The sequence below is a fragment of the Miscanthus floridulus genome, chromosome 18 (genome assembly GCF_019320115.1).
Source record: "Miscanthus floridulus cultivar M001 chromosome 18, ASM1932011v1, whole genome shotgun sequence".
NCBI lineage: Eukaryota > Viridiplantae > Streptophyta > Magnoliopsida > Poales > Poaceae > Miscanthus > Miscanthus floridulus.
The window spans coordinates 43,432,990-43,449,698 of NC_089597.1; the positions used below are offsets into that span (position 1 = coordinate 43,432,990).

At 39.0% G+C, this 16,709-nt stretch overlaps 1 protein-coding gene across 1 annotated transcript; it reads left to right on the forward strand.

Moving 5' to 3' along the window:
* The first annotated feature begins 9,067 nt into the window (after positions 1-9,067).
* On the forward strand, positions 9,068-10,326 carry LOC136519935 (uncharacterized). Its single transcript, XM_066513315.1, has 4 exons — positions 9,068-9,146; positions 9,255-9,497; positions 9,587-9,769; positions 10,215-10,326. The coding sequence occupies exons 1-4, from the start codon at positions 9,135-9,137 to the stop codon at positions 10,272-10,274; spliced, it is 498 nt and encodes a 165-aa protein (XP_066369412.1). The 5' UTR covers positions 9,068-9,134; the 3' UTR covers positions 10,275-10,326.
* The last annotated feature ends 6,383 nt before the right edge of the window (positions 10,327-16,709 follow it).

The following is a 16,709-nucleotide window of genomic DNA, read 5'->3' on the forward strand; positions in this document are numbered from 1 at the left end:
CTGGATGGAATACACAGAAACAAACAGTGTTCTGGTCAAAATTGAATTGTAAATTTGTTTTTTATGGGAAAATGTATTGTAGGGGCGATTTTAGACTGAAACGCCCCTACAAATAGGTATTATAGGGGCGACTGGTAATACAACCGTCCCTACAAATTGATTTGTAGGGGCGGCTGGTACAAATCGATTTATAGGGGCGGTCTAGGAATCGCCCCTACAAATGCATGATTTGTAGAGACGGTTTGATAGGGGCGGCTGAACAAACCACCTCTACAAATGGTCTTGAGCCGCCCCTACAAATGATATCTGTAGTAGTGACAGAGTTGCCCAAATTTTCTTGTTTCTTGTTGAATTTTATAGTAAAACAACTAGCAAGCTACAAACAGGCAGTTTTACATAGTTCGGCAGAGCTCCCGCTGACAGTTTAAAAAAAGGGCAGTTTTACATGGTTCTGCTGAATTTTATGGCCTTGTATGTATATATGTTCAGGTTCACACACTATTGTTGATGAAGATACGAGACAATGATGGATTGAATCATCATTAGTTAGGTTTTGTTTACAATTTTTATGTTTTTATTATCAAGTTTCTTATCGATTTTAAGTGTGGAATTGTATCTCAAATTATACATTCTATGTGCTATTTTTATCGTATGCATGTGACCTAATGCGGGTAAGTTTATGAACTTAGATAGTGAGCCTATGTGTAAAAATTGATGACTGTCACTGGGTATCACCTCCTCGTTGACCCAACACTACGCACAATTTCTCGGACACATTGAGCATGCCATCGAGTTCACACACCAATTCTGTGTCAAAAAAGCTACCCTCTTCTATACTGCTCCACAAGCAATTGCATGTCCATTGTGGTTATGTTCCAGAATCGACTTGTCAAGACTTTGATTTTTTAAGGTAGAGTCAACCCAATCAGGAGCCACCTCTATAGTGGCGGCTCAGGCCCCAATAAGCCAATTGTCTCTATAAATGCATCTTCAAAGGCAGCTGATATTACCAACCGCCTCTGAAGATGCATAGAGCCGGTTCTAATAGAGCTACATCTACTAATGCTCCAGGCATATATACCAGCCTCTTTCTTTCTCCTTGAGACATTTATTGCAACTTGAGAAGGAAGGAAGGGGGTATTGGGCTACCTCCTAAAAATTACAAACCTAAGGAGACAAGGTTTTGATTTTGATTCCTTTGGTGGAGGAGATTCTAGAAGGTAAGTAAATGTTATTACAAATTTCTTTTTGAAGTTTGAGTGATAGATTAGTGCTTAATTAGGGTTTTGATTTTCTCTCTCTGGTGTGGTGGTTGAGACATTTATAGAATGAAATTAGATAAAATCTTTAAAGGTACTAGAGTAAATTTAGTAGGACAAAAAGATTTTACCCTTATTTAATGGCCATGTCTTAATTTAATGGTTTAGTTAGTCTTTAAGTAGGGATTACTTTGGATCTGGATCTAGACCTAGGTCTAGAATTGAGATTAGGATTATTTTTATTATCAACATTCATATTATTTTGTTTAAAAAACATGATTAAGTTTGCATCAAATAATGGGTGCAATATTAATTGGTGTAGATTATTTCTATAAAAATGTTTATTATAATTAAGAAATGAAAACTAATTAATTATTTCATTAGGGGCTAATCAAATATACAAATGTAGTAGGTATGTATGTCTTTTGGACAATGAATTATTTTTTAAAGTATGAATGGTCTTCCACAATTATATTGTTACACACTAATATTCTTCCTAGTTATTGTTACTTATATCAATTAATCTTTTTTCTTCTTTGATCAATGTTGAAAAAAGATGGAGTACATGAACTCATGGATGTATGGTTCATTAAGGTTGAAGCTAGGTTTCTGCGTTGAAGTGGATATATTTATTGAAGCATCAGAGAAGCATTTAATGACCTAGAGTGGAACCGATATTCGTTGCCATGTTGCGATTGGAAGAACCTTCTCGCATGGAAAGATGTGTCTGCTATTAGATCACACTTGCTCATGCGAGGTTTTATAAAGGACTGCACAATTCGAATCCATCACAGCGAAACCGTTGTTAACGCTGAGCTGAAAGAAGAACATATGGATTACATGGACACATGTATAGCTGAACTTTATGTTGAAAGGGTTGCCACAAACAAGGTGGGTGTAGGTATGGAGAATGCATCAGCGATCAAGATGATGGCGGTGGTGGAAATGATAGTGGATGTGTTAGGGACGAAGCTGATGGTGATTATTTGGAGGAAATGCTTTGGAAGATTGGACAAGAGGTGCTACTCAGGAGCGCAAAAGGTCGATAAAATTTGAAAAGGGTAAAAGGGTAGGTTGGGAGACTTTATATGGTGCTGAGAAGGGTTGTTCAACAAACTAGACGGTGCTACATTTTGTGCTTGAGCTGTATAGGTACCATGACATCTAAGAGGGGGGAGGGGGAGGGGGAGGGGTGAATTAGGATTTCGAAAAACTAATGGCCTCTAATTCTACTTATAAAAACCTATGCAAGATTTCTACTAAATGTGCATCAAGGTTTTTCTATGAGTATTGCTATCTCTACCGCTAAAGAGTTATACAACTAAGGTTTCAATCCTATCAACTACTCTCTCCATTCCAAATTATAAAATGTTTGGCTTTTCTAGATACATAACTTTTGCTATGCACTTAGATGTACACTATGTCTAGATACATAGTAAAAGCAATATATCTAGAAAAATCAAAACATCTTATAATTTAGAACGGATGTTGTAGCTAGCAAGCTAAACTAGTAAAGTAAGCACACAACCTATGAAAGCATGATAAGGACATGAGCTCCATGCATACGACCATGCTTGGAGATAGAGGACGAGGAGATCAGCGAGGGTGTCCTAATCGAGAAGGAGGTCCGAAGCTCATTCGGCTCAAGTCACCAAGGTGGAGGCCCAAAATCAAGTTCATACCCATCTCAGGTTTCAGGACTAGTCTGTCATAAAATTGGTCACACGGGCGCATCTAGGATCCATTTTCGATGATCCACATATGGATAGAAAGCTAATTACATAAGAAAGCCAATGCAAGTGGTCTCACATCAAAATCCCTTCGGAATCAATGGGAATCGTCAAAACAAGTCAGCGTCCAGAATCTGTCAGGATGCTGCGACACCGTCTTTTGGTCCATTGGACCGTGTATCGTGTTTAGGCCCATTAGGGGAGCGTCTAGGGGGGTGACATCCGAGGCTCTATAATTAGCAGCCATCGCTCTCCTTAGGGTTAGGGGGGTTTGTTTAGTTCTTGATTTCCTTATGAAACAGACGTTATTTTGCTACAACTGTGCCGCTAAGGCCGCTTGCTGTGAACTAGGGCCCCTGTTCTTAATCTTGTTCACCTATGGCGATTAGTCCTTTTGAATAAAGACTTAAACTCCTTTTTGTTATCATAAGCCTCATATTTATTTGCAATTTCAGATTGCGTTCATTCTGTTCTTGCTTGTGTTCTCGATTTGCTTGCAGGAAAGCCTTCTCGGCGAGGTCAATCGCGTTTGCGTGGTTGATAACCAACGGAGTAGTGGTGTAACGGTTGCGGGGGTCCGAATCAGTCTTGGTTCGAAGCCTAGATCATGAACGTTGAGTCTCCACCAATCGACGCTATTATACCTATCAGTAGATTGGGCCTTGTCTACATCAAGTGGTATCAGAGACCTTATTGCCTATTAGGTATACTTTTATTTTCCTTTTTAGATTGTTACTATTTTTGCTTTATCTATAGTCCACAAAAAGCCAAAAAATATATACACCGCCTCATATTCTGTGTCCTATAGCCTCGTTGTGCCATGCAATTTCATCTCTATTTCGCATTGTTGAGTTTGTGTCCTAGGGCAAGTTCTGGTTGCTGATTATAGATCATTTTTGAGTCTAGTTTGTGTCTTTTCATTTATTGTTCATCATAATCCATGAACACCTTCATGTCTTACTGTGTTTCCTTTGTATCCATCAAACCCTAGTCCATGCCATCTAATTTTTTACACTTATCTTTAATGTTTGCATCTATCTATAGCCGCCACAACAACTTTTGCGCGTATTGTTTCTGTTTTGTCCTCTAATTTGGAGTTAGTTCTCAAAATTGGTCTAGTTTTCGCATACGAACTCAGATTTTGATGTTCTATATATCAAAATCGATCAAATTTTTTTTGGATCCGTTTGTCCACCGCTTTGTTGGGTTTGGAAAATTTTATTTTGGCCAAAAACTAGTCATAGGATCCTCTTTTCGTGGTCATAAGCTTTTTATCAATTATGAGCACGACTTCTGAATTTTCCACAGGCCACGCCTTTCACTTGTTTAAGCTCATATTTTCTGTGATTAATTATTTTGTGCTCCTAAGTGAAGAAAAGATATAAAAAAATAAAAAGAAAAAGTCAAAGAATCCAAAAAAACAACGACAGCAAAAAAATAGAGAAAAAAGAAAGAGGCAAAAGTGAAACAATATCTAGAGGAGCACATAGAGAGCGCCATTTGAGCTGTGTTTGCGTGTGCTGATTTCCGCCTTGTTCCTAATCATATTCCTGCTGTTCACATCACTTGATACATCTGGTACTTGGAACATTAATAGGCCAGCATCTAAGATAAGTACTTAGGATACTTATTCATCTTTGCTATTTAGTTGTGAATATTGCTATTCCTTGCTACTATATTATGTCTATCTAAGCTCCATTTTCTTCTAACTAAGTACAGGTTCGCCTTGCAACTGTTAGACTCAAGCTACAACGGTATCACAGTCATCAACCGATTGCCCCGCCTGTTGCTTTAGTAAGAACACATGTAAGACCATGGTAAGACGCTTGAGAGTGTGTGACTTTACTCCTTGACCACATCCTATAGTAGCTGATAGAAAAATACATACTTTTATGTTTTCTTGTTTGATGCTAACAATGACAGGTTACAACACGTATCGATATGAGACATCAATAATGTATGAGCCACGCACTATTGCTGCTACACCTCCTCCCGCAGGTCAATCTATTCTTTCTTCCCCGCCTACTTATGATGGTATTGGTGCTGATGAGTACATTGAGTGGGAAACTAAAATAGATAATATTTTTGCACAAAAGTTATATGTGCAAAGGGAGGAAAATTAAAAATGCAACTGGTGTTTTGAGACAATCTGCATCAACTTGGTGGGAGTCTTTAAGCTGTTTAGACAAACCTCACACATGGAATGATACGAAAGATCTTATGAGAGAAAATTTTATTAATCCATCACTTGTAATTAGTTCAAATGATGAGGTGCATCAACTAGATCAATCTCTTGTTATTCCTCCTGCTATGCTTAATCTTTTGTAGGACAATGTATAAAAGAGCGAGGATGACGAGACAAAACGAGATGCTCACAGCCTCATGTGAAAATTCAGAACCATCAATGATTACTCTTGCTGTACATGAGAGCAAAGGTAATGCCCATGATGCTAAACTCACGGAAGGTGAGAGTTCTCTTGATATACTAAATTTTTCCACCAATCATGCTATGATAGAGCAAATTTTAGTGGAGCCTTCGCTTGATTTACCTTTGTCACAAGATGATTTGCTTGATGTTTCTTGTGACGAAGATGACTTACATGATGATATTTATGTTATACCCATACAATCATTGAAGAACGATCATGCTATATGTGTGCTGAAATCGAACACTTGTACTGAAAATAGACTTGTTATTCATAATGCTAGTGAAGTTGATGAGCTAAAATTATTGTCTTCTTTAAATACTTTGGGTTACATTGAATTTGATGTTCCGTGTAATTTTAGTTCTTTAGAGGAAAAACTTTATGCATATACTGATTTTCCATGGTTCTCTAGACATACATATCATGTTTTTGGCAAATATAACAACCAAGGACAATATTTGATACAACGAGTTTACATTTGTATAAATCTAAATTCTCCTTTTGTTGTGCAAAGTAATGATCAACTAGGGGACACTAAAATCAACACTGTTGTTATGCCACATTCCTTTAGTTTTGCTTTTCGAACACAAGTGGAATCCAAAGAAAGAGAGCATATGTTTCTTATTAGTACTAATCTTTTGCAGGATAGTATTGGCAAAGATTGTGTGTATTTCAATCGAGCAGACTACATGTCTGTAGGACAAGACATGCTACAAACCTGGATATTTGGTCATATTTTTTCTCACAACATTATTGATTCCTATTATTTTAGAAACCTTGTTTGTCCTCATGTTGTGCAGGATCGACTTCAGGCAAAATCAACGCCGAGGACGGCTTTTCATCAAGAAAGGGAGCATGATAAGGACATGAGCTCCATGCATATGACCATGCTTCAAGATAGAGGATGAGAAGATCAGCGAGGGTGTCCTAACCAAGAAGGAGCTCCGAAGCTCATCCGGTTCGAGTCACCAAGGTGGAGGCCCAAATCAAGTTTGAGTCCATCTCGGGTTCCAGGACCAGTCTATCATAAAACTAGTCACACGGGTGCATCTAGGCTCCATTTTCGACGATCCACATATGGATAAAAAGCTAATTAGATAAGAAAGCCAATGCAAGTGGTCTCACCTCAAAAGCCCTTCGGAATCAATGGGAATAGTCAAAACAAGTCAGCGTCCAGAATCTCCTAGGGTGCTGCGACACCGTCTTTTGGTCCGTTGAACCGTGTATTGTGTTTGGGCCCATTAGGGGCGCGTCTAGGGGGGTGACATCCGGGGCTCTATAATTAGTAGCCGTCGCTCTCCTTAGGGTTTGTGTTTTGTTTAGTTCTTGATTTCCTTGTAAAACAAACGTCGTTTTGCTGCAACTGTGCCGCCAAGGCCGCTTGCTGTGAACCAGGGCCCCAGTTCTTGATCTTATTCGCCTGTGGCGATTAGTCCTTTCAAATAAAAACTCGAACTCCTTTTTGTTATCATAAGCTTCATATTTATTTGCAATTTCAGATTGCGTTCATCTCGTTCTTGCTTATGTTCTCGATTCGTTTACAGGAAAGCCTTCTCGGCGAGGTTAATCGCGTTCGCATGGTTGATAACCAATGGAGTAGTAGTGTAACGGTTGTGGGGGTTCGAAGCCTAGATCATGAACGTCGAGTCTCCGCCAATCGACGCTATCATACATATCGAAAGATCGGACCTTGCCTATATCAAAGCATGTAAAGTGCAGAAGCTTACATGGGGTATAGATAATGTAAACTTCTGTTAATGATGGTATTTTCTCAAGGTACCGAGAAGCTCATGTTCCCCTTAGTCTTTATTGGAGCCTCTTGCAAGGGCCAAGCTCCCGATCAGTTAACTCTGTGAAGCCCGTAGGCCTTCCCCATATGCAAGTTGGTGTGATCTCGCTAGACTACAAGCTCCTAGTGTACAAGTGTGGTGCGTGCAAGCACCAAGTGCAAGAGGTATGCATACCTCACTAAACACTAAGTCTAAGCCTAGAGCAAAGTACTACTATGCGGGTCTAAGTAGTCTAAGCACTTCGCAAAGCATTACACTAATCACTTAATATTTCTTTAAGCATTTTTGTCGGATAGAGTAGTTGGAATGGTGCCTCAATTCCTACCACACTCTAACACCCTCCAAAATAGCTGACCAGGGGATATATATAGCCCATACCCCAAATATAGCTGTTGTGGCTTGCTGCAGCTTTCTGCAGAGCACCGGATAAATTCGGTGCACCTCACGGAAGAACTCTGGTGATGCCACGTCAGCTAACCATTGGCAACCGTGTGGGGCCTTTCTTTGGTGCATTCTTTGGTGCCCTCACCAAGGCCTTGTTTAGTTTCTCCCTAAAAGTTTACACTCTATCACATCAAATGTTTGGACACATGCATGGAGTATTAAATATAGACTAAAAAAATAACTAATTGTACAGATTGCGACTACTTTGCGAGACGCATCTTTTAAGCCTAATTAGACCATGTTTTGACAATGTGGCGCTACAGTAACACATATGCTAATGACGGGTTAGTTAGACTTAATAAATTCATCTCGTGATTTACTGACGGATTCTTTAATTTATTTTTTTATTAGCATTTCCGAACACCCCATGCGATACTTCTATATAACCCCCAATGTGACATCCAAAACTTTACGCCTGGATTTAAACAAGGCCTAAATGATTGCAGTGCCTACGAAACCCTTCTATAGATTGTCTGGACGTCACTGCTTTCTTCGGTGCCTATCAGCAGAACCACCGGACCTTTTCTGTTGGGTGATAAAACCTTCTGCAGAACATATTTGCTCAAGTGCTATGTGAAGCCTTTTCTCCGGTGCTTGATAGCACTGCACCATCGGAGATTTCCAGTGGGTTTGACCCTAAACTTTGGTGCCGTGCCAAGACCTCATTGGAAAAATCCGGTGCTCTATGTGCAGCATTGTTGAGTGCAATTTCTTCGTGTTTTCTGGTCTAGGTTTTTTTCTAGCAAGTATTTTATGATCTTAGCAACTCCTTGGTCTCCTCGTTGAGGTGTTGATCACTTGATTTTCATGTTGTCCTAAGTCCAATCTGTCATTGCATCCAAATGAACTAAATACGTTGTATACCAAATGAACTAAATACCTTGTATACCAGCAAACACATTGGTCTATTTGATCATGTCTTCAATCAACCACAAAACCGTATATCAAAATAAACTAAATACCTTGTATACTAGCAAATACATTCATCCATTTGATCATATTGTCAATCAACAACAAAACCACATATATGACCCAGGCTAAATACCATTTTATTACCGTTGCTAAAACGGATCCAATTTTAATTTGCATATTTTGTAACAGCTGGCAACATGCCTGCATGCCCTTAATAATTACACATAGCATTACTACTCCTGCTACGTAGCATTACTACTCCTGCGCAGCTTGATGCGTATCCAAATCATTCAGCAGATCTGCATGCAGAGAAACCTTTTGCTTTTCCATCTGCATGCTGCCCAGCCTTTTGCTCCCTTCCGTTTTACTGTACGTGCCATCAATGGCCGACGCTCCTCCTGCGTGCACTCTGCACTGCCACCGCCATGACCACGTCAAAATGCCCGTCCATATAAATGTGCACGCTGCATCACCGGTTCACCGGCCGCCTAAAGTTATATATGACCTGACCACCTCATCTCTGGTCCTCTCTACATAGAAACTAAACCACACAGAGCTCGAGTATCCGACGACATGGAGATGGAGGTGAGTCCAAACACGGATCATATGAAGCTAGCATCGTTTCTTTCTACCTGACTTCTCTATCTGTCTAACCGTGGGTATATATTTTACTGCTGTATGTGCCTACTATAGAAGATGATGGGGTGGCAGATCCCGGCGTTTGGGATGTGGAACTACTGCAATGATCTCTCCATCACGCAGTACTTCGACTCAGCCATGCAGGCCAGGCTGATGAAGCGCTGCTGGAACCGCCGCGGCAGCGACGCCGGCGCCGCCGTCGTGGTTGGCGAGAAAGCAGGCGTCGCCTGCGGGGAACAACAGCTTGTCTTGTTCAGGACCCCTTCTTTTCAACGCAAGCCTGTAGCCCAGATCAAGGTATATATATGCTTGCACTGTCATTTTCCTAGATCGGAGTTGATTGATTAAATTCGGCGTCGTATATTAATTGGATAAATGCATGTCAGGTGATAAGGAGGGAAGTGGAGAAGCACTGTGACGGCAACGAGTTGCAGGACGGCGGCGGCGTGCAAGCTGACGAAGTTGTTGCATACCCAATGAAGCGTAAGGTTATTATTAGCAAAGCTGTGGATGAGGACCTGTACAAAGTGCCCCAACCCCAACCACCGATGTACCAAAAACCTAGAAAGGTAAGGTTAAAACAACATAGAAAGGTATAAATATACTACCTGTCTCTTGAAAGTTACTTTGTAGCATGAGCACATTGCTTCATCACCTGTCTAGTACTTCATCCGTTCTAAATTTAAAGTCGCTTTGACTTTTTTTAGTATATCTATTTTACTATGGTTTTAGATATAATAATATGTCTAGATACATAATAAAATAAATGAAACAAAAACGTCAAAGCGACTTATAATTTAGAACGGAGGGAGTACAAAAATAAGTTAGAAAATATGTATTCTCTTGAACATTTGTTTTCGTGAAAAGGTTCTATTTGTAGTTCTGTCCCATCCCCTGCTGCAATTCATTTTAATTTATTACTTACACACTGGGAGTCATCCACTTTCATTGTTCAACTAAAAAATATTGCTAAAACTCAACTTTTTTCTCACAAAATTATTGTCGTACTTTCAGATGAGAAAGGTGGTTTGGAGCATGTGGATTGGGTGCATGGGTTTGGACTGCATTGCCTGACAAACAAACAGTGTTGTAATCTACATATTTCTGTATGCAGTCCACAAAAAAATTATTATCAACCCTGTAGGGTTTGAATGCTTTTCTGTCTCTACTATTCTATTTATTGTATTTATTTTACTTGAATCATTTAATTTTCCTAGTATCAAGATATATTTTTTTCTTTGTAATAATTTGCTACATTTTAGGTTATGGAATAGAAATATCCTAACCTCCACATCAAGTGGTCCTTCCACTACCGGAAACCAGAATATCCCTCATGATGGCGAATTCGTTTGACGTGGTAATTTAAAAAATCAACGGGAAATTTGGTAATTTCCTATCTATTGTTGCCAAACACACAGGGTAGTTATGAAACATGCACGTAAATTATTGGTCTATGAGTTATAGAAGAATCAATAGAAAATTGTGAACCATCAAGAGTCTCAGTAGAGAGGTGCAAAATGACAGGCCCAAGATTAAGGCACGCTACCATATATAAAATGGATAAAACCCTAACTGTGAGGTCCCTAGCTCCCCCTCTCTCCCTCACTTGGCCGCCGTTCCCTTCTTCCTCCTCTTTCCCAGCTCAACCACCGCTCCCTCTCAAGTAGGGATGAAAACGGATCGGATACGAACGGATATCACTCATATTATATTTGTTTTCATATTTATGTTCGGATTCGGATTCGGACACGGATAGCGTTCGGATACATATACGAATGCGGATTGACTCGGTTACGGATACGAATAATGAGTATCGAATACGATATGAATCGGATTCGGAGAAGGTCAGATACAAATATCTATTCGGATATTGAGTATTTGTTGCTTTACTCTTTAGTCTTTTGGCTTAATCTAGATGGATTATGGACTCATAGATTAAGCCAAAAGACTAAAGAGTAAAGCAACAAATAAGATAAAGATACAGATACATCATACATCAAACATCATACAAGCACCAATCTTCACGGCATGAGTAGAAATAGCCAAGCTCATAGCTTCATGGGTCTCATGGAGTCATGGTCATGGATTCAAGATCTACAATCCTTATATAGGCCATTTTTTTATTTGAGAAAGTTTGAACAAAATGTAGTTCAAATTTCATAAGTGTGTGATATAGTTTTAGAAAGTCTATATGAGATTCAAGAATTTGTGACTAGTGTTTGATAAAACTTTCTCAAATAGGAAAATGAGCTATGTAACAATTGTAGATCTTGCTGAGATGATCAAACTTGGTATTCAGAGTTTTTTCATCTGAGGTCATTTAGTGTCTCATTTGAGCAAGTTTGACTAAGTCAAATTTGGTCAAATGAAAAAACAACACTTTGACTCTAGTATTATGAACTCTAAATGACTTCAAATTGAAAAGTTTTGAATACCAAGTTTGTTCAACTCATCAAGATCTACAATTGTTGTTTTGGTCAACTTTCCATTTGAGATAGTTTGGACGGTTCAAATTTGTGATTTTTAAATTTCAATGCCTACAAACTAGTTTTTGGAACCCTAGATTGTCTCAAATTGAAAAGTTTTGAATACCAAGTTTGTTCAGATCATCAAGATCTACAATCCTTATATAGGATATTTTTTCATTTAAGAAAGTTTGAACAAAATGTAGTTCAAATTTCATAAGTGTGTGACATAGTTCTAGAAAGTCTATATGAGATTCAAGAATTTATGACTAGTGTTTGATAAAACTTTCATAAATGGGAAAATGAGCTATGTAATAATTGTAGATCTTGCTGAGATGATCAAACTTGGTATTCAGAGTTTTTTCATCTGAGGTCATTTAGTGTCTCATTTGAGCAAGTTTGACCAAGTCAAATTTGGTCAAATGAAAAACTAACACTTTGACTCTAGTATTATGAACTCTAAATGACTTCAAATTGAAAAGTTTTGAATACCAAGTTTGTTCAACCCATCAATATCTACAATTGTTGTTTTGGTCAACTTTCCATTTGAGAAAGTTTGGATGGTTCAAATTTGTGATTTTTAAATTTCGATGCCTACAAATTAGTTTTCGGAACCCTAGATTATCTCAAATTGAAAAATTTTGAATACCACGTTTGTTCAGATCATCAAGATCTACAATCCTTATATAGGCCATTTTTTCATTTGAGAAAGTTTGAATAAAATGTAGTTTAAATTTCACAAGTGTGTGACATAGTTTTAGAAAGTCTATATGAGATTCAAGAATTTGTGACTAGTGTTTGATAAAACTTTCTCAAATGGGAAAATAAGCTATGTAACAATTGTAGATCTTGCTGAGATAATCAAACTTGGTATTCAGAGTTTTTTTCATCTGAGGTCATTTAGTGTCTCATTTGAGCAAGTTTGACCAAGTCAAATTTGGTCAAATGAAAAAACAACACTTTCACTCTAGTATTATGAACTCTAAATGACTTCCAATTGAAATGTTTTGAATACCAAGTTTGTTCAACTCATCAAGATCTACAATTGTTGTTTTGGTCAACTTTCCATTTGAGAAAGTTTGGACGGTTCAAATTTGTGATTTTTAAATTTCGACGCCTACAAACTAGTTTTCGGAACCCTAGATTGTCTCAAATTGAAAAGTTTTGAATACCAAGTTTGTTCAGATCATCAAGATCTACAATCCTTATATAGGCCATTTTTTCATTTGAGAAAGTTTGAATGAAATGTAGTTCAAATTTCACAAGTGTGTGACATAGTTTTAGAAAGTCTATATGAGATTCAAGAATTTGTGACTAGTGTTTGATAAAACTTTCTCAAATGGGAAAATGAGCTATGTAACAATTGTAGATCTTGCTAAGATGATCAAACTTGGTATTCAGAGTTTTTTCATCTGAGGTCATTTAGTGTCTCATTTGAGCAAGTTTGATCAAGTCAAATTTGGTCAAATGAAAAAACAACACTTTGACTCTAGTATTATGAACTCTAAATGACTTCAAATTGAAAAGTTTTGAATACCAAGTTTGTTCAACTCATCAAGATCTACAATTGTTGTTTTGGTCAACTTTCCATTTGAGAAAGTTTGGACGGTTTAAATTTTAGATCATTTCTCCATCCAAGGTCGTTTGAATAATATCCGGATAATATCCGTTTGGAATATCCGGATATATCCGATACTTAATCGGATTATCCGATATCCGCCGGATATCGATGATATTACATCCGTATTTGATATCCGCCTAAGATATCCGTTTTATTATCCGTATCCGAAAAAAAATACGGATATCCGAGTAACTATCCAGATAAGTGTTCATATTTGTTCGGTCGAACGGACGGTCGAATAAATATCCGTACCGTTTTCATCCATACTCTCAAGAAGGGAGGGGAATGCGAATAGAGAGCGGACCGGCCAGGATCAAGCCCAGATAGAGGGAGCTATGGCCTATTGGCTGAATAGGAAAAGGGAGAAAAAGATAAAGGAAGAGAAGGTTTAGTGGGCTAAGAAGGATGGGGATGGCCTTCGGCCTAAAGTAAAGAAGGGGGAGTTTTATTAAAAGAAACTTTTCATTTTCTAACTTATTTTGAAACACAAATTTAAATTGTTTTTATGCAAACAAGTTTTAAAACTCATTTAAACCATTTGAGTTTTTAAAAAACTTCGCACTTTTGAATATGACTTTTTATTATTAGAGTTGAACTAGGTTTTTAAAATGAAACTTAATATATTATTTTAGAAATACAATAAAACCTTTCTGCAGCCTGACCGAGACTTTAATAAATCATTTTCACATAATAAAGTTAATACAAGCATGCAATTGAAACATATTTTCCCTATGCAACAAAAAATTTATACCCTATCCCTATGCCATAGGATTAATTTATAACATATTTTCCTCCTCCTGCCACACATGTAGTCATATATCTAAATTAGTTCTTAGAAAATTAAAAAAAAGTTCAAAATTAGGGTATGAAAAACTGGCATGAGGACGTTCAGATTTGGGAACGGGCTAGGTGCATCTTATAATGCAAGCCAGACAATAATGTGCCATGAAAACATTCAAAAAATTATCATATACAATAGGTTGTATAGAATTGCACTTAAAATGTAAAACCACTAATCCAAAATAAAAAATTTTGATAAAAATTCTAGAGCACATGTTGAATTGTAGGCTACTGCTCCTCGAGGGGTAGGAAGATTTCATCCTAGGGGTTGTGGTTGGGAGTGGAGGCAAAGGTGGGGTTCGGCGAGGTGGTCTTATGTGGTAGAAGGTTGTCGAAGACAGTGGCGTGACCTGGTGGAATGTAGGTAGCGCTGTGGAGGGTTGATTCTGGCCAATGGCTAACCTCATAGTGACATTCACATGTCACATGTTGGTGGTCGGCAATGCAGCATTCAATACGGATGTCGTAGGCGCATAGGAAAAACGAGGACGGAAGAGAAAGAGGGCAGAGAGGAGTCAGTCCTTTTTTACAAATTACACGGTATAACGTAAGCGCTCACAACATACGTATACTTACCCCTATGAACACACTTTGAGGGAGATGAGATTTTTAAGAGATAAAAAAATAGAGAAATGAATGAACACACTTTGAGGGAGATGAGATTTTTAAGAGATAAAAAATAGAGAAATGAGATAAAAAAAAGAATATGTTGAATCTCTTTTGTTTCTCACTAATCCTCTTTATGACCGTTTTTAAGGGAAATGGGATTCATTTGTTCGTTGTGATTGAGATGCTCATTTGTGCGTTCTGATTGAGACGCCCTTATCTGCCTGCGAGACGTCCTTGTCTCTCTCGCCATCACGTGCCACCGATCTGCCTGACGGTTTTGTACAGCGTTTGCATCTATGAGGAGGGGGCCCTCCGTCTGCCGTCTGCGCGCGTGGCCGCGACGGACGGGCCAGGGCCAGGGCCAGGACACGGGCACAAAACTTGTGGCTGCCGCACGCGCGGTGAAACCCGCGAGAATCTCTCGTTAATTCCGCTTCGTTTGCATCGCATGCTAACAGATAAGTTATGAATCAATGGCCGGAACTTACAAGCTTCCATGTCCAAACTTATCAAAACCCCGTAAATCTCTACTGCAATATGCGCATAAAATTAAAAACAAAATTTATGGAAGTGCTTTCCAAAATGGATGTTCATAGACTTTTCTATTATCCAGTGCAGATGATACCACTGGCTAATCTTGTGGTATATGAAGCCAACGACGGCAGTGTCCGATACCAACTCACTAGGGTTTTTCATCATCTTCTTTGCAGCCTTAAGCGTTGATGTTTCACAATGGTCAAGGTGTCGTGCTTGTCACGTTTAGAGTCTGATAATCTTTAAGTACCTCATAGCTTGTGTTTAGTGTGTGTTCGACAAGTCAAATTTTGTTACATTTAACTGAACTTTTTTTTAAAGTACTATCAAAATCTATGTTTGTAATATTTTTTTCATGAAAATAATTATCATAAATATACTCCATAACTAATACAATAGTTGTGACACTGTGAATACAAATCTATTGAAACAAATTTTATACCATAACCTTGGATATAATTTGATTAATTGTTGATTAAAAATTATAATTTTTTATTTTTTCTCTAGCTAAATACGTCTATCATTCCAGTACGTAGAGTGTATATGGCTTCTTGGTTTGGCTTTGGCAGGTAAACCCATATTTGAAATACAACAAAGCATTTGCAGAACGCAGCTCACAAAAATATCTCCTTGTACTACTTGGTTGAGAATATACTTTCTTTTGTTGAGTCGAGGTTGAGAATACTTGTACAGATTCCGTACAAGCACGGTGTACCTATGGCCCAAAGCTGCGAGCGGGTTCAAAAGAGGCCATGGTGCATGGCCCGTTCTTGGAATTTTGCGCTTTAATTTACCTCTGGCATGTGAAGTTTGTACTTGTAGCTGCGGGCACTTTTGAGTGCGTACAATACAACATATTTTTGCTTGCTTCATACTCCTGTAGACTGAATTACTATGTCCTCTTGAGTCAAGATGGCATAGTAATAGTAATTCAGTCTTTGCTTGCTTCAGTGTACATCTAATGACTAGTGATAAAAAATACGGAAATACTACGACACGGTCCGGATGCGGCTTCCCACTCCGCCTCATTCGCTCTCTCAAGAAAAAAAATCTCCCCGCTCTGTCTTGCCCTCCCCATCTCTTGGTCTCTCTCGCGTCCGTTGGCAGCAACAGAGCCCTACGCTGCCATTGTTGCCTCCTTCCTCCACCCAAGCCGGCCACGCTACCTCCTCCCTCGGTTCGTGCAACACCTCTCCGGCCTCTTCCCCAGCCTAGCGCCGTCAGGATGCCTCGCCGCTGCGGGCCGCCGTCGCCGCCCCTGTCGATGGTGGCTGGGCGCACGTGCCGGGGCGCCTCAGATCATCCCCGGTTGAGCCAAGGGGCACCCACTAGCGCGGTCAGTGATGATGGTGCTCACACGCTGCCGCATACCGTTGGCTCCCACCCTGATGGCCGGAATCGACCGGCCCAGGTCTTTCCCCCCTATGATGCAAACATATG